At 34.4% G+C, this 24656-nt stretch overlaps 1 protein-coding gene and 1 long non-coding RNA gene across 7 annotated transcripts; one reads left to right on the top strand and one right to left on the bottom strand.

Moving 5' to 3' along the window:
* Positions 1-789: 789 nt before the first annotated feature.
* Positions 790-23612, bottom strand: LOC130625017 (uncharacterized). Of its 6 annotated transcripts, none has more exons than XR_008981685.1 (11): positions 23457-23612; positions 18352-18433; positions 15214-15275; positions 12923-12993; positions 12280-12367; positions 11817-11985; positions 11398-11479; positions 10820-10908; positions 10513-10599; positions 5069-5189; positions 4375-4396 (listed from the first exon to the last, which is right to left on the bottom strand). XR_008981685.1 is itself a non-coding variant. In XM_057440103.1 (7 exons), the coding sequence occupies exons 3-7, from the start codon at positions 5186-5188 to the stop codon at positions 1719-1721; spliced, it is 1368 nt and encodes a 455-aa protein (XP_057296086.1). In that variant the 5' UTR covers position 5189; positions 10513-10587; positions 10820-10885; the 3' UTR covers positions 790-1718. The 6 variants fall into 6 exon arrangements, 2 of the variants coding, with proteins under 2 accessions (XP_057296086.1, XP_057296085.1); XR_008981686.1 differs by having other exon boundaries at positions 10513-10587; XR_008981687.1 differs by having other exon boundaries at positions 10513-10587; positions 10820-10904.
* On the top strand, positions 7238-9407 carry LOC130625020 (uncharacterized). The gene is made up of 2 exons (XR_008981689.1): positions 7238-7723; positions 9277-9407. It is a non-coding gene; the product is annotated as an uncharacterized LOC130625020 (long non-coding RNA).
* Positions 23613-24656: the final 1044 nt, after the last annotated feature.

The raw sequence follows: 24656 nt of genomic DNA, 5'->3' as shown, positions 1-24656 counted from the left end.
TAACGCGCCATCTTTCTCCAAAAAAATAAACTTTTTATTACATCCATTAAAACTTTTGTTACGACGTCAATAGCAATTGTGTCAATAGTGCAATGCTGTTAAAACTTTGAGACGAAATAACATGGAAACACATAAAAATGTTGACTCCTCTCTTGTGTTGGTGACTGGAAACCACGTGAGAGCAAGAAAATTGAAAACCTTTCAAAGCTGTGTCAACCCACCCTTAGCATTTTCACTAGAGCTCTAATTTTCGTGTTGCTTTGTGACAGGAGTTCTACTCTGCAAACAAGTTTCAGTACGATAGCAAGCCTATACAAATTATTATTTGTGTGACATTATCTTACTTAAAATGATACATTTCAGGATGGCACCCTTTTTGAGCTGACGAGGTAATAAAAATATCTTTAAACCTTAATATTTTCTAGGTTTTTTATTATTAATTATATCTGTTGAAGAAGTTTTCAAACAGGTTTAAATCTCCATGGTTACAAACAAATAACAAAAGGCTATTAAACAAGATTCTGATTATCTGAAATCTCTATGAGAAAAACAAAGAAAAATAAAAAACATTTTACAACAGGCCATAAACTCCATCAAGCAGGTCATAAAGTGATGTGTTTCAAGCAGGTCAGGAATTGAGGTTAGGATTTCGGATTACCTTCGAAATCTTCCTACAAAACGGCTGTTAGTTTTCAACTTTAGTGACTTACACAAAAGTCGAGCTACTGGCGGTGAAAAAGTTTACGTCACTGAGGACAAAAACAACATCAATTAGCTGTCTAACTGAAATAACTGAACCGTGACAATAAAACATAAAAAAAGAAGAAAATTCTTCATAAAAAAATATTCATAAACAAGTTGTCTTGACATCTATGCGGTTCTAAGGTATGTATAATTTTGTCAACATTGGCTTTTCGAGTGGTCCGTTTGTAACACGCCAGTATTCGGAGAAATGTAATTTTAGGGTTGGTGCATGTAATACTTCATGAAATATATACAGCTACAGTAAAAATGTCCTAAAAACTGAATTTTCTAAATGTCCTATGCCCCAAGTCGATATTTTTCAATAGAAAGCCGAAATGGCTATTGCAGCTGTTGATGGCATTAAACGTTACAAATATGACAACTCTTAATATTTAAAAGTCATGCAATTAATTTTACATATATAGCACATATTGACCATCGAAAATTTTTTATCGATGATACAACTTTTCAGGCAAATGAATGGTTATCCATGTTTAAAAAATGTTAAACATCAAAACGCAGTTGTTAATGACATGAATAGTAATAGGGTTGTATTTTATAACAGATTTTCTTCATTTTTTTTCTTCTTCTTCTTCTTATTATTATTACCCAGGACAGCTTCTTTAGTTCCTTATAGAAATGTTATCAATGAGGGTCCTGTGAAGGGGGTCCTGGTCGATGAAGGTCCATTCAAATCATCTATTTGAGCTACGGAAAGCGTGCAAGCACAACAGCCGGTTTCTTTATATAAACAATATATATATTAAGATATAAAATTAATAATAGAGAAAAGTTATAGAGAAATTATAAGCGAAGAATTTCTAAGTCATTTTACATTTCACGTCACCTTGTTGAGACCAGTTTCTTACAACATAGCACTGTAGCGTAGCATTAAAGAAAGCTTCAGTACGAGGTTGTTCATTTCTTAAATTTAATTAGAAAGTAAAAAAAAAACATATCCACGATACATATGCTTAATATCTTTGAGTATCAAGTGTTGTGAAGTCAAGATTGGGAGGCGTGGGAACTAAGTCGTCATCGTCACTCTCTGCTTCTGAAACTGATGTAATGCCCAATGTTGGATGTCGGACAGCGTTTTCCACTAACAAACTTATCTCATTTGTTAAGCCAGTGATGTCTTCTGTGCTGTCATCTGGTTTGGGAAATAGGGATTCGCTCTCCCCGCTCGTACTATCTGTATCACATTCTAAAACTTTGGATTTCTCTGACTTCGACTCCAAAGAAAACGATCCCACTCTTTTCTTGCCTAAAGACAAACGCCGTTTTATTCTTAATTTGCTATTTTCTCTCCTTTTTATATCCTCATCTTCAAACACTGGCGAGAGGTTTGGTAACAACTCAGGTCTCAAATTATGTCTCTCCACCGCAGTGCTATTAAATTTTGCATCATTTTTAAACATGTACTTTTTTTCTGATGAAGGAAATGGAGGAGATTCAGGTATGCTTGAAAGTTCTCCTCCTTCCTTGTGGTTTGCACTCTTGTGCGCAGCCGTAAATGAAGAACCACTATCAACTCTTGCAACTAAAGATGGAGAGTTATTACACTGCAACTTTGCGTTATTTTTTAACTTTACCGGTGTAATTTTTTCTTGTTTAAAAATTGCCTTGTTTCCAGATTTAAAAAACGTGATAATGTCCCGACTTTTAACTCTGTTCTCCTTTAAATTCTGGTTCTTCCTACTCGAGGCTTTCCTTTTAACTTGAGGTGGTTTCGACGTACTACGAATAGTCGACGACGAAGGTCTCACATTATGGGTCAATTTGGCGCGGCATTCGTTTTCGGAGTCGATGTCGAACGTTCTTGATGCTTTCGTCTTGTCATACGCATTTGTGTCAGAGTCGTTACTACTGTCATCGCTATTGACTTCCACGATATCGAACAAATACTCTTCTGGTTCATTCTCTGACTGCACAACGTCACTTTTTATGGCAACTTGTTTTCGCGATTTGACTTGTTCAATCAGATCCATGAATTGAACCTCGTTTTGCTTCCCTACAAGACACACCCCTATTATATTCTGCTGCTTCAAAAATGGAAACGCAAAATATACTGCTACGTAACTTAAAACCTTTTTCCCCTATGTAATTAAACAAAGTCATGTAGAAAAAAGACATTTTGACATCTCGTTCAGTAATTTTTTTTTGTATGGAAGTATGAAAACAAAAATAAAAATAAGTAGCGCCATTTTTAAATTTTACAGTCAAAAATCTCCTCTATTGTTTGCTCTTCTTTATCTTAAGAGAGAAATACAAACCGTATTTTCGCTGTCGTTCCATTTTCTCTTGTTCTGTTATCGAGCGGTCGTGAGTAGGTATCTAAATAAGAGAAAAAAATATATATATACAAAAAAGGATATGCGGAGAAGTGTCACTTGGGCGTATATGAACGTTAGTTAGTGGTACTGGGAGAAATTTACTCGTGCAGCAGCGACAGACTAGCGATTATCTACTGCAGCTACCATTACTTTTGCAAGCTGCCCTGAAACATTATAATTTGCGTAGTTCATTCTTGATTCCATGTTTTTTATAAGCATAACGTTTATAAGCATACTTAGGCTCAGATTTACAAAAATAAAAGCACATCTAAGCTTTGTTTTGGGACATTTTAAAAAAGGGTACCTTAAGCATTATTTTTAAATGAAAGTCCTCTAAGCATAGTGTGTTTTGAAATGAGCATACGCGTATAAAAAATTAACAATTTTTTAAATAATATTTTTTTTGACTGGAGTTCCACCTTAAAGTGGAGAAAACCACCGAGTTTTCATGTTCTTACGAACAAAACGAATCTTTGTTTCATACTAAAGCCTAATGAACGTTTTGAGACCAACTTCTACGGAAGTGAGAGAAAGCTAACATTCACAAATAAACAGTGCATACACCAAATGACTCGCTTTATATAAAAAGAGAAACACTATTTTCGTGCAAGAAAGTAACTGGTTCGTGTAACCAAAATATTCGTTTCTGTGAAAAAATACCGACTTTGTAAAGGGTAATATTTTCACTGCATATACATACTCGTTAACAATCAATCAATCGATCGATCGAGCGAGCGAGCGAGCAAGCAAACAAGCAAGCAAGCAACCTTACCGCAATGCTTGGTTTGTAGCCGTGTTTCGATAGTTCGACTTCATCTTTTTCTACCCTCTTTGCGATAGATCGTGCTGTAAAATAAAACAAAAAAATTATCAAATTACAAAAGACTGCAGTTATTACTAGACGTTATATTTTGTAACGTTTGTCTCAAACCATTTTGCAATTTTCTAAATATTCGCTTTCCGAAGTGTAGTAAATCAGACTAGACAGCATACGGTACATTTTTACAAAACAATTTAATATAACAAGAGATAAATAATTATCTACTGCGACGACTTTCACTGAGGGTGGAAAGGGGGCGGGTGGATGGGTCTGCAAAACTAACTAATGTGTGATATTTTTCCGCTTATTCTACCCTCCTATTCTCTTAGTCACGTGACAAGCAAAGTGGACTTTAACTGTGTCTTGACATACCACAGCTTTGTTAACAGGAAGAAAAAAATAGATAGCGTAAAGGAGACTTACGACTTAATGGCCTGCTTGAATCACACTGGGAATTGTGCAGCAGAACATATTTCTCCAATCTTTTTATCAATGTCTGAAAGAGAAGTACAAATAGCAAAATACGTTTTTGGGTAAAAATTTATGCGGATATACGCTCATAGAATATATAGTTTCCACTTTCCATAAACAAATCCTGAGTGTTACAATTCTGTTTTGGCGCGTGGAACCATGTGATTTACGTGTGAGGCCCTTATTAAATCGTAAAAGGCCATATTACAGCCTTTGGAGGCTTGTGCAAGTAATTGAAGGATTAGATATTCACACTAGTTGTTAGCCCGTGGAAATATCCACGGGTACGCCCGTCCTTTTTATACCGCATTGCGTGCGTCTCGCTACGTGCGCAGCTAAACTACCATTTTGCGCGACAGACAGACAGACAGACAGACAGACAGACAGACAGACAGACAGACAGACAGACAGACAGACAGACAGACAGACAGACAGACAGACAGACAGACAGACAGACAGACAGACAGACAGACAGACAGACGATTGTCAACCATCGATCCACCATGAACCAGTCTATATAATAAAGTTAGCGCTGTGCTGATTTCTACCAATGCAACTCAGAAGAAAAATTAATGAAAAATGGAATAAAAATTAAATAAAATCATGACCGATGGCGGTAACATAGGGTACAGCATGTAATAACAGTGAAGAATAAAAATAATAACAGATGTAATGACGGTCAAGAAAAATCACTCACTCTTTTATCACCTTTGGTTGGCAGACTGTACGATTTAAGCTTCCTTCGCAACTGTGTATCGCTCAACGCATCGTAGCAGACTTTGGGCAGTGGCTTCATTACACGTGACGTGGAAGGCATTCTAAAATACAGTGACACAACTCAAGCCACTTTTTTTCTTGATAAAATAGTTTAAGTTGAGCGTACATTACGTATTTGTAAATAGAGATACATGTTAGAGCTCATAATATGTTGGAGTAGTTGTACGTACTGTACAAACTTAAAACATGTTATATCAAATGTTCGCTAGTAACTGAGTTCACCTTGTTTAAATGTGGAAATCTTCCATGTGAAAACGAGAGAGATTTATAATTTTTAAAAAATAAATTAAAGTGTAGATAGAAGGATTACATAAGAAACATTTAATGCATAAAAATAAGGTAAAACATGAATCAACAATCTTCAATGGACATTCAAATGTTGTCAACTTTATCACCAAAATTCAAAACAAGAAAAAAATCCACAACCAGGTTAAGCACGTAATTAATACCTTTACTTTCTAAAATGCCTTAAAGGAAAAAAAATTTGCCTAGCAAAATTCATTTTTAAGTTTATACCAAAAAAGCGATAACCCCAACCTTTCTTTGAAAAAAAAATGAATGTGTTTCATAAATGAACATTGTTAAAAATGATGGAACTGTTTATATATATTTAGTATTAACATATTAACAAAATTTGTGAGGGCTTTGAATGAGATGAATTACCAACGTTCAAAGTAATACCTAATGGCACTTAACTATTTTGTAACAAGCCTTGTTTTTTTTTTACCCATATATACGCAGACGGTTCGAGGGCAAAAATATGCTGATATCAACAGCGAAAATTTGAAAATCATAAGGCATAACCACATTTTTTCAATATTACCCAGGGCTCCCCTACGGTGTCCATAGTATTGGCTAGTACTGAAACTAGTGAACGAGACACAACTGAACTTTACAAATCATGACTGGAACTGAAGACAAAGAAAAGGATGTTTTGAACAATTTTTTAATTAAATTTACAAGATTTTGAGGCACTTCACAATGAAGATTACAGATCAGGAACTCCTTTCTGGTGTCTGTAGTCACATCTTGATAATTTTTATTTTGAGATTTTGAGCCACACACCAGCGCTCCAAAGGTACACTTTTCAAATAGTTTAAAGTACAAGTAGCTATATATATATTATGTTTATCTAGCTACCTAGCATGATTTTCAGAGGATTCTGTCATTTTAAAAATGTATACTTTCTTTGTCTACATTCGACTATACCGGCCGGGCCCAGATTTACGGGAACCGTGCAATCTCGGTTTCCCGCGATTAACCTCCCTTCATTCGGGTAGCTAACCATATGGACACTTCTTTCAATAACAGTACATAACTAAGACTTGAGTATTAGCTAGCTAGCTAAGTATGCAGGAAATTGTTATGTTGGCCAAATAGGTTGCACAACCTATTTGTCATAAATAAATTTTGCACATTTTTAGGTTTCTTTTATGATCATGACCATGGGGTAAAAACGAAAAATTTTCATCTCTGCAGGACATTAGTTTTAAACGAAACAATTATAGAGATTGTCAAAGTATGCCTTGTGAAAATCTTTTTGGACGAGCTAAAATTTTCCAATATTATAACTTATTTTGTTTAGTTAAAAGATTTAGTTAAAAAAGACTGTGTGGAATCATTTTGTACATGCCAACAAAAAAAGGGGTCGGCCATATGGGGTAACATAATTAACAATGAAATTTCATGCAGGTGTTCTCAATTATGTGTAGGTATAAGGCAACAAAATGTGTAATTTTCTTCTCCTGTTTTGACTTTTGACTCAGCTAAATCTCAGCCTTTTTGCGAAGCAATTGAGCTTTGCGAGCGAAGCGAGCGAAGCGAAATTGTGGAGCACGTTTGCTACACGCGAGGTATACCAAGAGAATTATTGAGATTCTCAAAATTTCGATAGAAAAAAAATCATATAAAATCAGCGTAAAGAAATAGGACTGATATTTTTGCACATAAAGCTAGGGTATTTTTTTTTCTAATAAAACAAATAAGTTTGGACCGAGGGGTTAAAGTATAAGTTTAGTAAAAAATGCAATAAGTACGGCTCGTACCCCCCCACCCCCGGATTTTGACCCCCCCCCCCCCCCCCCGTCTTTTGGTCCGGATTATACGTCCGCCGAACTTGAACACACAAAGAGGAATATGCCGTGAACAAGAAACGGTAGTCGGCATTTTAGACACGTATATTTTACAGACCCAAAATATGCCTTATTTCTTTGTATTATAGCTAATTATGGTATAAATAATTAATTAATTACTTTGCAATTTTGCTTCTAATACTATTATAGTTGTATTTTAATGAAATATAATAGTATTAAAACGGTTTTCTTCTTTTGAAAAAATTTATTGCTAGTCCTGTTTCTAATCGACTTTACTTGTGTATTTTAAGCTTTTTTGTTGCTGTGCTTTTTCTGGAGATTTTATTTGGATTGGAAAGCTCCTGTGTAAGGTACCCTTTCCTAAAGAAAAATTGAAGTAATTTGTACAATTATAACGCGCCGAGCTGTGTTTTATTTTATTGTTTCTAAGAAGATGTAAGAATACAATATTATCAATTTTAATTGGTTTTATCCAAATCAAGGTAAGGCTTAATCACACGAAAGGTAGCTAGCTAGAGCTCAGTTTTGTATAAAAGAATTGAAAGTAATTTGTAGAATACATATGGAGAAGCTGTATTACTACCTAACTGATAGCCAGATATAGGAAAACCTGTAGCTAGGGCGCAGACAAAACAAATAGCTCTGGGCGCTAGAGTGAGCTGACCAACCGTTTTTTATCATTTTTTATTTATTATATAAGTAACCTGTTACAGTAATTAAAAAAATATCCTCTTTTGCTATCAAACCAACAGCAATGTAATTGTCAATAGGAATTAGTTTTCCGTACACCCTCCCTGAGAACAAGGTTTAAAACGACATTAAAACATTAAAACTGTCATTAAACAGAACTTCAAGGATGCCCAAGCCGCACCACGTCCTCTAAACGGCGTGGGCATCTTGAAACAGCTTGTAATTTTAGAACAAGGGTGCTGATAAGCTGCATACGCCGTATAACGTGCAGGCGTTTTTGGGCAAGTTTAGCGTTTTGCAAAAAAATTGAAGTATTCACCCGAAAAAACCTGCATAGACCATAAAGTAAACTATGTGGTAGCAAAGTTCTTAAAAGAACTGTTTTTGATGTTTTTTGATAAAATTTACTTGATAAATAACTTTTAATTTTTATTAACTTCTTTCTCTTAAAGCATCTTTTTCCAACTATCGTCCACAAGGTATGTTACAAGGAATTGAATTTTGAAAATGCTCCAGGCAAGTTCGGGAAAGTGCGGGCGGTTTTGGAAGACAATCACTAATTTAATTGGAAAAGTTGCCCGAACTCGCCCTTATATATGTGGCTGTTTGCAGCTTATTGACACCCTCTTATTTTAGAATATTCTCAGGAATAATAGACCAAGAGAAATTACATCACAGTTTTTTGTCCACCGCTCACGTGTGTTTGAGAACAACCCACATAACAAAGTTCATTATTTTTTAAATTATTTGTGTAAAAATTACTATTTCATTCACGATAAACCATTTGTCAGTCATTTTATTCGCCCAACAAAGAATCCTATCCAAGGTGCTTTTCTATTAGTGCTGAATTTAATAATTGACATGGTTCAGCATAGTTTTTAAAAGGGTCTGATTGCAAAATATGATTGCTAAAGTTCAGCACTTGTAATATTTGTGTATTTGTGTACTCAACTTCTAAAACACACACAAGAGACATTATAATTTCCTCTGGGTGATTACATTAATGTTGGTTGAAAAAAAACTGAATGATGAGAAGCATATGTTTTTAAATGGGTCTAGGACAATAAACTTATTTAATTTCCCTCGGCCTTGCATCAATCAAATTCTGAAAAAATAAACACTTCTAAAATGATTTTGTCAGATTTGGAAACTGTTGGTATGGTTGGAACTTTGCGTATAAAATTAGTAAAGTTGCCAAATTGTTTAGTTTTTTTCTTTTATACTTTTCCGAATTAGCCTTAATTATTTATAAGATGAAAAACAGCGCTTTCAATTCCATTGACTTGGCCATCCCTTAAAGGCACTGGAAGCTTCACTATATGAAAATGTTTTCTTTTTCTTTTAGATTGTGTACAATGGGAGTGAGTGATGTAATCTTCTAATGCGTGTGGTGAAAAGAAGGCGAATCCGTTATTGTTTTTCTGCCCAAATTTGAAGCTATTTAATAAATCTTGATAAAGTTAAAAAACTGTTTGATTTGTTTGTTTTTGTTTTAATTGTTTCCCGTGAGTTTTCGAAATTCGTTCCAGCAGATTCTGTGGCTTCTACTGCCGGTATTTTTACGTGAAAAAAATACTGTTTTGTTGTGAGGTCATTTACGAAATCGTTACGTTAGGACCAACTTCTGCGGGTTGTACAACTCGATGTATCACATATCTTTCGGAATACTGCTAAAAGTGTAATTTTGTATTGCGCTCTTTACTTTTACCATTCTGTGGAAAAGGCGGTACAAAATTTTAACACGCGTTATTCGTTTTTGTTAGTTTCGCGTAATCTAATTTTCTCGCACATCAAATACTCGCGCAGTCTATTCGCAAAAAAAACTGTTTTTGAGCAACAAATTGTTCCGCAGAGCGTTCATTTTCCTACCTCGTCCCCAGGGTTCTTCTATATGATATTTAATTTTGATGTATTTCGGAAGATGTTAGCGCCAAAGAAACAAGAAGCGCTAGGGACAAAGTATTGGATAAATTAATTTTGCTTGCAACTTGCGAAATGCTTCGCAACCTTTTTTTTAATTTCTAGTAAAGTTGTACTCTAGATTCAGGAAATTTCTAGCTATAGTAATATTTAAACTTGACTAATTTAACTTAGTATTATAGTTTACAGATTACAGGGTAGCTAAGCCCCCTTTTTAAGAACAATATCAAATTTGCTCTCTTTTTGCAAACATTTGCCACTGGCTTTTTTTATAAGCACCAAATTTTATGTGTACATTCGCCAGTGCAGTGTATGTGTATGCAATTAAAAAAATGTGATATTGGCTCACTTTTCATAAATGACTACACGAAACAAAGAAATCTAGTTTTGCTTTTTCCCGTAACCTATACTGAGATCTCGGTGCGAGATATAGTGTTTCGCTAAATGCCAATTAATTTACCACGATTACCACAATTTACCACGATTAATTCTAGGGGAATTTCTGCGTTGAAAATACTTTTTCCGAGAAAAAAAAGGGGAAATCAGTAAAAGTTCAGCTATGTTATCTTCTTATTTGCTTCTATTTTTCAGCCATTTCCAGTCGCATTGTAAATGCACTATAGAATTGATTTATATACAACAAGTGTAGTCTCATACTTACATTAGATCGTTAGCTGTTTCTTTTTGCGTTGAACTTTGTGAAAAGCTTGCCTCGTGTTGCAGAACAGTTGTAAAACTATTGGAAGAACTAAAATTGTAATGCACTTATGATAACAACGAGACAAATGGATATTGTAGAAAACACGGGGCTGGATAGACCGGAAAATGCAAACCCTAAATTCTCTATGATTTGTAAAACCTTTACCATCATGTAATCTTCTAAAATTCCCCTTTTCAAGACCGTTATTGAAAAAGGCATTTTTTATCTTTTCCATACCTTGTATTAGAACTCTAAACATATCGTATACCTTTCTTCTTGTGTTTGCAAGTCGTTTTCTTTCTTTTCTTAACTTTACTTCCATTACCCGACGGCGAAGTTTTTCTATTCCTTTTCTGTCTAAACAGAAATCATTTTCTTGTAGTAAATGTCTACACATGGAGACTCAGGTGATTTCAATTTTGTTCTAAGCCGTGTCAACATTATGAATGCCTCGCAGACAGAAAATTATTTCAGCTTCAATCAATTTGATTGAATCTAGGGTTTTTTGCGAACAGTTTCATACGAAGTCCATACTCAAATAATCCAAAAAAATTTGTTGGTTTATAAAAACAACGCGCGTATATAAAATAATCTAACTATAGCATTTCAAATGTTACAAAATGGTAGATCCTGCAAAATTATTCTATGACCTCTCTCTTGCTGAACGATTGATCTATCGACTGTGCTATTGATCTGTTTAAGAGCTTTCTGTTGCAAACACGATTTAACCTGCTTCCTGCAACTTTCCAAAACGACTGCAAACTATTCGCATGATCACTAATTTAAAACTAAATCAAGTTCTTTCAATTTATACGCATAAAACATAAGTAAATATACAATAGTTACCTGTTTTCTTGTCTGAGACAACCATCCAAATGGATATTGATTCTCTTCACTGGTAGCTGTTCTTGACAAACGGGACACGGTGCTAAATTAGACCTCACTAGTATTAATTGGCAGACGTGCATTATTTAAAAATTAACAGAACGGTTTAACGGAAGGAAAAAAAAATTGAACAATGCATCCGTATTTTTGTAACTTAATTCAAACTGAAGAAGTTATCGTAGAGAATGACTGTATAGCAATAAAAATACAGTAAAATTAAATAAATCATTTTATTGTTAATTGGAAATCGATGCTACTTCGGGGCTGTCAACAATAAAAGTGTCCTTTCCAAGTTGCTTGTTTATTTAATAGCAGCATGCAAAGCTTTTAAAAACAAGGTAAACGTTAGGCAAAAAAACTTACACTGTCAGCAAACTTACCGAAGTCTGGATCAATCTCATAAATATTATCATTTTCAGTATCTATATCTGTTATTGTTGATTCTCGTTGTTCATCTTTGTGTTTTGTCTTAGATTTCAAGCTTTCCTTATTAACCATTGGATTTCGAAATCTCTGAGAAGTTTCAAAAACACTTTCCTGGGAATCCCTCTAAACACAACAATGCAACTAATCAAAGACTGAACCATAGTGCAAGTCACTCTGTTTCAAAAGTTTTTGACATGGTCAAAGGTTCTGTTGACCTGATCCAAGTTTTCAGGGATTAATTTCACAAGGCTTTAAATATGTTTTCAAAGCACCAACTCTGGCAAATATTGCAACAGAGCAGACTTAAAAAAGAAAAGAAAAAGACTTTCTAAGGCAAAAAATCACTGAGTTTTCCAAAAAGAACTAAATCTTACAATAACATACTGCAAATGCAAGTTGTAAAAAGAGTGATTATACCTCTCTCTGAATTTTAACCTCATTTCCGGTTGTGCGTTTCACGGAATCTTGCGACTGATAAGCAATGATCACTTGCAAAAGTTGTGCTCTAAATAATGTTAGCAACGGTTGACACAATTAAAAACACATTACATGTTTTTATAAGCATAACATTTACAAGTATATACTCAGACTTGATAGGTGAATGTTTCAAGCATAGACTATAAGGACATAGGTCAGCCTTGGTAAATAATTCTGTGCATGTTTTTTTCTTGTGTTATTGGTATTTTAATTACACACAGTTTTCTTTTTCCCTAATAAACACTACTATACATTACTATACTGCCTGAATTTTAAAGATTAAACAGGACTATTTCAAGAATCGTTCAAGTTTATTTTCTTTTGCAATAATGTAAGTAGCACGCAATCTTTTAAAGGTTAAATATCTAGTTATTGCGATAAACATTTGCAAAAAAACAATACTTTTTTGCTCAACACTAATATGTTAGGAACGTTATAGTATTGAAAGCAACATATACAGGAGTGGAAGGTTAGCTATTTAATATTTCAAAAATACGCAAAAGCAGCTCCATAAGGTTCCTAAGTTATAGCAATACTAGCTATAGAAGTGCTAAAATCACATTATAGAAACTAACTAACCAACCTGACAGTTTTAAAATTGAGGACCAGCTCATCCAAAACACGATTGCATTTTAAATCCATGTCTGATAATGGCTAAAATAGTTGTGAATAGGCAGTATAAAACACACCCCTCTACATTCTGGAAAGGTTGAGTTAAACTTTGTGGTTTAAAAATGAGTATGGGGTTCTTTCATTTTCTAATCAAAACAATCAGTGCTTATATTATGATCCGTGCTTATAAAATTTGCAAAGAAACAAAAAAATATAGCATTTAAGTGTTTTACAATGAATGTTTATCATTTCCTAAAACATGGATCCTTTTCTAATCATTGAACAAAAGAATAACGATGCCGGACACAAATTGTATAAGAACTAGCCAATCAGAAACAAGCTGTTGACCACTGTTAATTAGATTAATTGACATTTCCCTCTAAGAGCTTGTTTGTTATTCAGTGTTGATTGTTTCCTTTATCTTTCTAGCTGTTGTTTTAGATTCTCTGCTGTAGCTTTCTTTTCATCCCAGTTGAACTTATGACTATTGCTCCAGTCGTAATCTGACAATGTGTTTTTCTTTCAACATCTTCCTTTCTTGACGCACTAATACATTCTTAAACTTACTACTTAAACATCATCAGAACAGCATTACTTTATTCTTCCAGGTTAATTCATAATGATAAAAATTTAGCTTGAATTTATTGTTATAGCACTTTTTTATAGATGTGCATTGCATATGTGTATAAAGAGAATGGAAATTTGTCAGAAGGTCTCAAAACCAATATTAACATAGTATAATTGAAGAGTGCACCATTTTTAATGTTGATGCCTTATTATAGCTTAGATAAGTAGTTAAAAAAAGTTTATAACAATAAGTTTTTTCTTCTTTCTATGCCAAATAAATCGAAGCCTCATATTCTTACAACGCATATTCCTATATAAAGAAAAGACGTATATATAGAAGACTCAAGTAGCAAAGATAAGAACTTATGCATACAGTAAGAAATAAAATGGTACCGAAAAACGGAATTGCAGACCATGGCTGGAGAAAAAATCATCAGTTAAAATGGGATAAAAAAAAATTCATTAAGAGAGAATCTGTAAAATAACAACAAGAAGGATTAAGGAAGCAATCAACAGTGTAGAACATGAAAAACAACAAAGCATCTTGTATCATCTTCCTAAGATTTGATTGTAAGCAAACCCTTAGATCTAAAGAATTTTTATTTCTACAATATACAGCCAAAATCTTATGAATTTCGATACCTCGCAACTACATATATGTTTACAACATTATTATTATTTTTCCAATGATAGGAAAAGGTTCAGGGTTCGAATTAGAAGAGTAAAGTTGGTTCACAAACATTTTGGCACTCTGTAACGAAGTAAACCACTATCTAGATGTGGTCTGGGAACACCATAGATCAATTACATTGGCTTGTTCATTAGTAGCTACTTGTTTTTCGACGAGAATTTGTATTTTTTTGTGACCTGCAAGCTTTACTTTTTCCTGCGTTATTATTTTTTTCTGTTGAAGACAAGTGAGGACGTTTAAACTTGTGAACCCCAAACACGAGAACTGAGCGTCTGAACTAGCGACTCTCAAAGCTTTAACTTTCTTGTCTGCGATAGCCGAAATAGTGTTGCAAAAATAAAAAATAGTTTATTTTTGTAGCATGCTATAAGAAAATTATATAAAAACTTTTCTATCGCCGTTCTTCGTTCTTAAACTTTAAAAATGCGATCGAAAAAAGCTTTTCTATCACCTTTTTTCGTTCTTAAACTTTTAAAACGCGATCTAAAAAAGCATTTCTATCGTCACTTTTTGTTTTTAAACTTTTAAAACGTGATCTAAAAAAGCATTTCTATCGCCGCTTAAAAATATTTGATTCGCAATTTTGTCATTTCCTTCGAAAAGTGATTCGCAAAAATGGCATTTCGATTTGCAAATTGCGAATTGCAAACTCCTAATTCGAACCCTGAGGTTCACCTGAAATGACTATCACGATAAAAAAATGGTAATAAAATATGAATAATGAAAACACAAACCAAAATAATATAATGCACTTAATTATCTAGTCAGCCATTTTTAATCCATCTAGTCATTCATAAAAATGAATATCTCCGAAATGCAACAAAATAGACATAATAAAAATCATTACTTATGTTGTGTTATGACTAACTCTCCGTAAAAGACCCAGTAAAGACCTGCCTCTACTTGTTCTGGCTGTTGGCCTTTCATTATGCGCGTAAAACAAAAAGAAATCCGTTTTATGTAAATATATAACCACACTGAATCTAAAAAATGTGTTTACATACCTCGTTGCAAGCTGGACAACATTTCTTTTGAGCAACATGTTTTCGAATGCAAAAGGAACAGTCTACAAAAGAGAAAGCCTGTGAAGTAAAAAAAAAAAAAAGCGAATGTGTAAACTCGTAAAAAGGTTAAGATAGTTAGAACTCTTATCAATGTTTAAGCTAAATTTATCACTAAATAAATCATTGATTCTAACATTGCTGTTCATAAGACTGGATCATTTTAACTAGGCAATCATCCACACCTAATTTTCTTATAGCCCATTTTATGTAGCAACGTATTAATGGTTTTCTTTAAATTTACAAAGCCAAAATGGAGATTTTTTCTCTTTTCTAAATACTTTTCCTAAAAATATATTGCCACATCTGGGAAGAAAACCAAATTACATCCTGTCTATATCAATTTTCTCTAATTAACTGATCAATCACTCTTTCAGTAAATTTTATTACTAGCTCAATTAACTCGAACAGTCTATAATGACCTCTATCCACAGCATTCCTTGCCATTGAAACAATTGACTATTACACTTTACTGCCAGTCACTCTGGATAACATGATCATTTAAAATTTGATTAGCAAGACATTTAAAAAACAAGCACAACTCCCATTTATTTAGACATTGTATACATCTCTGCAACAACACCTGACACTAATACGGCCTTTTCAATCTTATTAACCTAAATAGACTCCACTATCCATTCTGTCCTAATCTGCAGAGCTCTTTTGCATTATTGTCAGGCAATTATCCTCATCCTAACCAAACACAGGGTTGAGCAACCTCTAATCATAACTTTTCTTATCTAATTTTGTCTCCTCCACCTTACTAGTGAACACACCACGATCGTTACATACCTTACTTGTATTAAAATTCGCGCTGTACTAGAATTCGCGCAGACCTAAGGTGCGCGAAATTAAGACTGAGCGAAAAATAATCCGCGCGAATAGCTTTCCTATCACAAACTTGGAAGTCGCTTAAGAAACCCTAAATTGATATGTAATTTAGTAACAGTTTTTGTAAGTAAAAATTTTAGATAGTTTTCAGCTGGTATAGTGACTTCTTTTCTGTTTTAAATAAAATTAAAATTACAATGAAACCTCTTCTTCTTCGTCTTCGTCTTCCTCCTCGACCTTTATCTCCAGCGGGATTTTCTCTGGCTCAAGGTAATTTTCGAGCATGAACCCTTTCATTTTTCGGAAGACTTCGTTACTTGAATCTCCTTTTCCAACACATAATTTAATTGGTATTTCCAAGCCCCCTTGAGGTAAAGGACTTCTGCGGAACTTTGTCATTCGTACTGTTGCATTGATCACACCGTTGTATTCAAGGTAGAATTTGCAAAAGCGGGAAATTTCTCGTGGAAGATGCCCTACAATTGAAAGTTTCTCGATCTTTCCTTTGATTTGACAGTATAGTCCTATGGAATATGGGTCAAAAAGGTTAGCTTTATCCCGTTTCACGGTAAGCCTTTGTCCTAACTTTGGTAACCAAATCTTTCGGTACTCGTGAAATTCTCTGGAAGCACAATCAATAACAAGATCATGATCATGTGAAGTCAAATGTAAGTCTTCGAGTTCCTGTGCTCCTTCAACTTCACTTTGGTCTTGAGCTTCGCTTTTATTGTATCTTTTCCATCTTCAAGATGGTGATCCTGATAAAAAGAGGCATGTTCTTCTTTCTCGCATTTCATGCACAGTGCGACTTTGCATTCTGTCCACCCAGGGTAACTTTCAGATGTTGGCACAGAACAATTTAAACTTCTGTTACAGGCAAAGTCACCACACTTTAAGCAGAGATATTTTGTCATAGCTTGACAACCGACGCAGTTTCCCTCAGCCATTTTTAAAATCACTTGTCAAAATGCAACGTGATTGTTTTCATCCGAGGATGCAATTGCATTGCAAAATCGAACGAAAATTTCTTTTCGAACGTAAGATGTCATTGCATTGATATGTTTGTGTTATGGTTTTGTCTTTCTAAAACAGATCTCCGTTGAAAACGTAATCATGGCACTTTTTAAGTATTTTAAGAAAATTAAAGATACTGTCTCAGAGAGTGCACAAGCTAGTGGTCTAGGAGATTCTGAACAAAATGAGGTTCAAAAACAGTTGCAGCTGATCAGCGAGACCCAACCAAAAAAGAAAAGGCAAAAATATGGCCATTATGACAAGCTGCAGCGTGCAGAGATTGGGAAATGGGCTATAGTTTATGGCATACGACCTGCTGCAAGAAAGTTTGGAGTCCCTGAATCTACGGTTCGAGGTATCGTCAAAAGCTACAAAGAAGCCAAAACAGATCAAGGGGAATTGAGAGAACTGCCAAGAAAGCATCGTGGTGCTAAACCCCTTCTTCCAGCCGAAATCGATGAAAAAGTTCTTGAGATGATCAAATACATGAGAAAAGCTGGATGCGCAGTGAATTACAATATTGCTATAGCCATTGGAAAAAGGGATTGTCTTGGCAAATGACCGTTCGCTGTTGAAGGAAAATGGAGGTCAAATAAACTTGGATTTTTCTTGGTGTCAATCAATTTTCCGACGGATTGGTTTTACAAAGCGACGTGCAACAACAGCAAAACAGCCCGTGTCTCCCGGTTTTTTGAAAGAGATGGGATTTTCTTTTCATCGTTCTATTAAAGAACTCGTCGATGCTCACGATATACCTGACGATCTAGTGATAAACATTGACCAGACATTTTGGGGTGCGCGAATTTAAAACTGAGCGAATATCTCCACTTTAGGATGCGCGAATTTAAGTCGCGCGAATTTAAAACTGAGTGAAAAATAGTACGACTCCAATCCAAATACAAGTAAGGTATACACCTCTCATCTATAACATTTTGCTTAGTCTTCTTAATTTGCCTTGCTATAAAATTTTCCTCTACTTTTTATCCACTGGTCGACTTAACTATATTCTACTACCAGGTCTATTGTTGCAAAAAAATCAAAAAAAGATAGAAGCAGGAAATATATCCAATATGGAATATATCCAATAGGAAGGCTACTAATACACTACATGTTGTTTTAAATAAATCAATATGTATATTTAAGTTTTTTAAACGCATGGTAGTTTCTTTTACAATTTTGACTTTAAAAAATACCTAAATGTTGCACTGTTTAAAAAGGGGAGAAAATAACACTTACAGTTGTGTGAGCATGTAGGAACAACCACAGCAGTGTTAAAATATTCAAAACATATTGAGCAACGCAACAAGCTGTCAATTTTCTAAAAAATATACAAATGCTAAATGTGCTCAGAGTGTAATTTTATTAAAGCCTATTGCTCTCAAATTGTCAAAATTACAAGATAGATGTTGTGTTTTAAAGTGTTTTAAAAGTTTTTCTTTTTCAGTTCTAGGTGCTTTAAAGAATTGTTGGTTAACATATCTTTTTTTTTCTTTAATAGAACTTTCTTTAGGGGTATGATGACCTTGTTTGAAGTTTCTACAAGAGCACTTGTTTAAATTGACTTTGACATGAACTTCAAACAACTGGACACATATTTGAGATCAAAATTCAGTAACAAAAAATTTGGCACAACAAGGTTTTTTTGGAAGTTTAAAAAGTTGGCAAAACCAACTTCAGGTCTTAAAAAATTAGGTACATACTCGTAAGCATGGACCTAATGTGCACCTAAACTTTGCTCAATGCAAACGGAAAAATGGCACATAAAAATAACGCTGGCAATTTCATGCTACTTTTAAAGTGGAAGTGAATCTTACAAAGTTTTTTATTCATTATCCTGTATGTGAACCGACGGGCAAGTGACAGACAGGGTGCCCTGTTATAAAGAAGTCTATAACATTAAAAACAAAAGTCATTGGTTAATTTATTCCAGACAAAAATATTGTAAAACTGTTTGCTTATTTCATAATCATATCATTTATTATGAATGAGGATAATTTTACTTTAATTTTTTTCTCTCACGTTTTATTTTACGTTCTAATTCAATGGCATGTGTTTTACTAATGAGGACGTATAATAAGTGGTAATTTTTTAATCAGAACTTATATAATTCATATATATTCTTACATTCGTTTTGTTACAAACAAAAATTAATATAACTGATATCGAGGTGTACAGTGAGGTGCACAAATGGTGTACATGCAGGTCATCAAAAAAACCTGAAGTACACACATGTACAGGGGCGTAGCCAGAAAACATCGAACCGCAGGTGCAATATTAACCAACTAGGGGTTTGGAAGCCAACAGCTTTTTACGCCCATTAAGCACTGAAATGCCATGAAACCGACTCTCTGACATACGCGATAGACATTAAGTATTGATCGAATTGATCAAAAAAGGGGAATAAATGACAACATATAATACATTAAAATCTTTGTCATCAAGGGTGTAATCAAATCAGCAATAAGACAACACAACACCATCATAATATTTTTTTATATAGATTGAAAGTTATTAAAGCAATAATTAAAATGTTCATTCTTCTTTCTTCATATTTAGCATCAAAATAAAGTTTTCTGCAGATTGGAGGTCATTAAAAAATACCCAAATCAAAATCTTCTTTCTTCATAAATATAATAAAAAATTCAAAAATATAATGAAATGGAACCATGGACAAAATGCCTTCATACAAATCATTGCAAACCCTCGTGTTAATAATACGTTCCACACATGGTGTTACAAACATTAAAATTATGGGCATAGTTGGGATTATTAGTTAAGTAAGGAACATTCTTGCGTAAAAATTTTAACCTACTTTTGGAAAAATGTATAGCTACAAGATCTGCTGTCTACACAGAGTTACAGAAGAGGATGAATAGCCAGCTAACTGAAAACTTGAAAGTGCTTTCTACACAGGAAAACAAATCTGAAGATTTACATACAAGTACAAAAATTGGATGGTTCGAGTATAGAGAATTTTCATGAAGCTCTATACAAGTTATAAAGCTAAATACGTTTGACAGCAACATCATGCTTTCTTCACCTTCACAACTTCGCTAGCCTTGTTGTTTTGTTTTTTATTGACTTTGTTGCGTATGTTCTATAGCCATATATGGAGCAAATTCTTAACCTCTGCGAAATTTACTAGCCAATAGGATGAGTCCAAAATGACCATAAATGGAAGACACAAGACCGTACATAGACATAATTTTCGCAGGTAATCCTGCAAAAAAGACTATCTGCAAAACAAAGTAGAGATTCAATACCTCAGCCTGCAAAACAAAGTGGATACTGTTAAATCCTGCGAAAACGACGTGCGAAGCGCGAAGCTTGTGTGCGCCGCCCGAGAAAAGATTTGTGCCGGATGCACAATTGGTGCGCCCACCCATGTGTTGGTGGTGGCGGTGGAAAAAACGATGTGTTGAAATGAAAAAAGTAGGTCAGTCGATCGCAGAGCCTGACTGACGCTGGCTACGCCCCTGATGTACACCTAATCAACCTACAAGGCACACAAAAAACGTGTACCAAAATTTTGAATTTTTAATCTACTACTTATGCCTGCTTTCTAACAAACGATTAATGAATAATCCATGTTAGGTGCTATGAAGTGCTGAAATATCAAAAAAGGATCCTGCTGATGTTAGCTGAAATTGACTTAAAAGTTTGGATTTCACCAAAAATAACCTAAACTCTTAAGTCCTCTGAGTTTGTTGTAAACATTTACAGGTTTAACAATATGTTAATCCAAAATAGAAAATTATAGCTACTTGTGGCTGTGAACTTCAAAATTTGCATGTGCCAGCATTTTTTCTTACTAATTATAGGTCACAGAAGTAAACACAAATTCTTACTTGTATGTAAATACTAGCCTACCCTATAAATCTTCCCAGTGAAAAATTTTTTTATCAAAATCGATACAATGTTTTGAAAACTTTGATCAAGAATATTTTTTGTTGCTGTTTCAAAATCCTTTCATTGTCCATACTGAAATTATAAGAATGCTTTTCTAGGTTAACTTTGGGTGCATCCTATTTAACACAAATAAGTGGTTAAAATTTAATAATTTTACTCAAAAATTTTAATAAATCCATTTCATTCAACTTTGTTTTTAAGTTAAATTAGCACTTTGAGTAAAAAAAAGTTAATTTAATTGTCAACTCAGAGGTTATTAAAATAAGTAAAAAATATAGCTCATTGTGCATATTTTGCTCATTTTAACTCAGATTCTGGTCCATCTGTAAAAGTTAACACGCCATTTCATTTTCCATGTGTTTGCATAAGTAGTGGTTATCACCCTCATACTTTATGCAGGAGACCGGTGTTCGATTCCCCTTGACAGTGATTCAATATGGGCAATTGAATATTACCATAGCCCTTGGTTAACCCAAGCCATATGAGGGAAATTGGGGAGATGGCACACTGTGTGGGCCATTGGATGTTGCAGGGAGTTGTCTGGCAGAGAGTGACCCTAATTGAGTTTGCCTAGCTCAAAGAGAGCATTAAATACTCCAGGACTCCCTATCAAAGCCATGACCCATCCTGGGATTAATAGACAGGTTATATCCCTTGATATTTTTAAGGCTAGACATGTAACATATGCACATCAATCTAGTGAAGCCAAGATCATTTATGAAACCCTCGCAATGCATTCTATGAAAATGCTGCAAGTCTTGCATATAGCTCATTCCATTTTGTGAACATGCATGGACTTTGAGTAAGTTAAGCTGATTTAGCTTGTTTTGTCATTTTTTGTGTTAAATGAAATAACCCTTTTTCTCATGTCTTAACTACAATCTATATAATAATACGCCAGTTCCGTGTGTCTGTAACAGGCAAAATGGATATGTTCATTTTCCTTTGATCTTACCGAAATTTTCTCTGAAGTAACCGAAAAATGCATGTCTACTATGTTAAATTTTCTGACGTTACGGCGCGACGTCAATAACACTACTTTAACGTCAATATCCTATATTAAATTAATGAAGTGCACTTAAAACTTTGAGGTCAAAAAACTTGGAAACGAGGTGGTGACGTCAATGATTTTTCACCGCATGGGTAACTAGGGACCACCTGGGACCAATTTGGGTAATTTTCCCAAACCTGAATCCCCAAATCCGTTTCGGAATGGACGGGCGTATGACGTCATCAAAAAACCTTTAAACCCCAATACATCTGCAACCGTTTGTCAAAAATACATGATTCTATACATTTTCTTGATCAGCGTTTCAAGATCTATACGATAAAGACAACAAGTATACAAACTTCTAAAAAAAGTTTTGACGGGTCATTCCTGACGTCAGCAATATTTTTAAACCCTTATATTTCATTAACCGCTCATCAAAACCACTCGAACATATACATTTTCTTCATCAGCAGTTTAAGCTCTATACAATAGAGGCAACGTGAAAACAAAGTTATAACTTTTTTTTGTGGATGGATTGCTGACGTCATTAAAAATTTTATTCTGCCTCAGTGGATTTTTCCACGAGCCTTATCGACTAGTAAATCTTAATTGGGTATCATTGTGATCTTGACCCCTTACCATTTTGTTTAACCATGTTTGTTTGTGCAATTTGTCTACTTACACATACTTACGACTTCAGTCCTCCTTCTCTATTTGCAAAAATAAAGCACAATTGCACTCACTCTTTTTATAAATATATACCAAACTTAAATATCATCTTAATTATTATATACCAAAAATTTATATATACAATTGTTACACACTTTGCATAAAATTCACATTCCCAACATGCACATTCACACTATTTTTTTACTATTCATTCACTTTAATTTGTAGAAATGGCTATGGTACCATCAGCAACTGTTACAGCATATTTCAAGAGTTTGGACTAAATTAACTAAGATCGGAAGTCCTAAGTCCACTTTCAACATTAAAAATGCATGATTCTAGTATATATATAGAAATAGTCTTAGGCAATTACTTGTGGCTTCACAATTAGCTGTCTTGTCTCTCAACATATTTTAACCAGGATTAAATGCTCCTCCTTTTATCTCCCTCCATGCAGGCATAGAACAAATATGGCTAGCTATTATGCAGTATAGTAAATTTTGTGATATTATTATCGCTGCATTATTATCACTGCATTTAAGATTTATTGATGTTAGTAAGTCAGGTTTTCGTCACAACCAATATTTTTTTCCTTCCTTGTAAGAAAGTCAAATAATTAAGATCCATTTACCTAGCGGGCTGGCTAAATTGCTGCTCATTATGGATCTAAATGGTATGATTAGCTCTTTTTTAAGCTAGAGCTACACGTCGTGAAGTCCTTAGAACCTTTTATTTATCGAAATATATATTCATGAAAAGCTAGACTTCTTACCTTCATTTCAGGAAATTGTTTTGGCCAAACACTTGGATCATCTTCCACCTCAAACATCATTGATTGAAACACTTTCACTTTTGGGTCCTTCCCTTCTTCTCGCTAGGCCAAAACACTTTCACTATGGGTCCTTCTCTGTCACCCTTACCCCAATAGGGGTACCATAGTTGGACCCCTGGACCGGCGCATTTATTAAATTTTTTGACATTTTTTTGGGGGGGGGGGGCTTCTACTCGAGGGCGGGGGCGTTTAAAAGAGGGGGGAGTTTATTAAAATTTTTACACATCGTCTCCTTTGCAGTATTTTAGGATACCTATAATATATATCTTCACAACAGAAAATAAAAGATTTTCACATGTTCTAGAGAATGAACTTCAAAAGCGAAAAGCTAAATTTCCAACACTAAACGAACCTAAGATATAGGTGAATATCGAATATAGGTGAATATCGAATCCCGCTCACTGCTTGGCAGTATGTTAGTGATGAACAAAGAAGTTCTTCTTCAATATGACTAAACCTAAGATTTAGGAAAAAAGTAAGTAAGTGTATTTTTACTATCGCCTTGCATAAACTCCCCTTATGATAGAGGGGCGTCTATTCGAGAGGGCGTTTAATAGAAGGGGGCGTTTATTCGAAGCATTACGGTATTAAGCGAACAGTCGTCGATGCAGGGTTGTGGGGAGCGCGGGAACAGATATGTATATCTTTTTTCGAGGATATCAAAATTCTGTTTTTCTCATACGAATTTTCCCCACATTATATTGATTTCGGAGAGGTAAGAAATATTTGCTTTGAAAAATTATTAAAATCCCTTTCAAAGAGAACCAACATTGACATTAAAATACTTTCACAATGGCTAAGTGTCAAAAAAAATATCGTTGAATGCAATTAAAACAAAATACGTATTGTTTAAGCACAAGCTTTACAATTTCCCCAGTGCTCGTATTAAATACCTTGGCATCCTTTTGGACTCTGATCTAAGTTGGAAATCTCAGATCAATGATGCTGCTGTCAAATTCAAGAGCGCTAATGGAGCAATAGCTAAACTCCGGCACTTGGTCCCTCAACATATTCTTAAGTTTGGCTATCATGCAATTTTTGGCAGTCACTGCAATATTGCAGTGAAATCTGGGGCAAACTTGTTAATTGTTTTATAAGCCGCATATACATTCCGCAGCGTTCCGCTCTCACACTCGTGTC

This window comes from Hydractinia symbiolongicarpus, chromosome 14, assembly GCF_029227915.1.
Source record: "Hydractinia symbiolongicarpus strain clone_291-10 chromosome 14, HSymV2.1, whole genome shotgun sequence".
Lineage (NCBI taxonomy): Eukaryota > Metazoa > Cnidaria > Hydrozoa > Anthoathecata > Hydractiniidae > Hydractinia > Hydractinia symbiolongicarpus.
The sequence above is the reverse complement of the archived record's forward strand: the minus strand, read 5'-3'. Positions and strand labels throughout refer to the sequence as shown.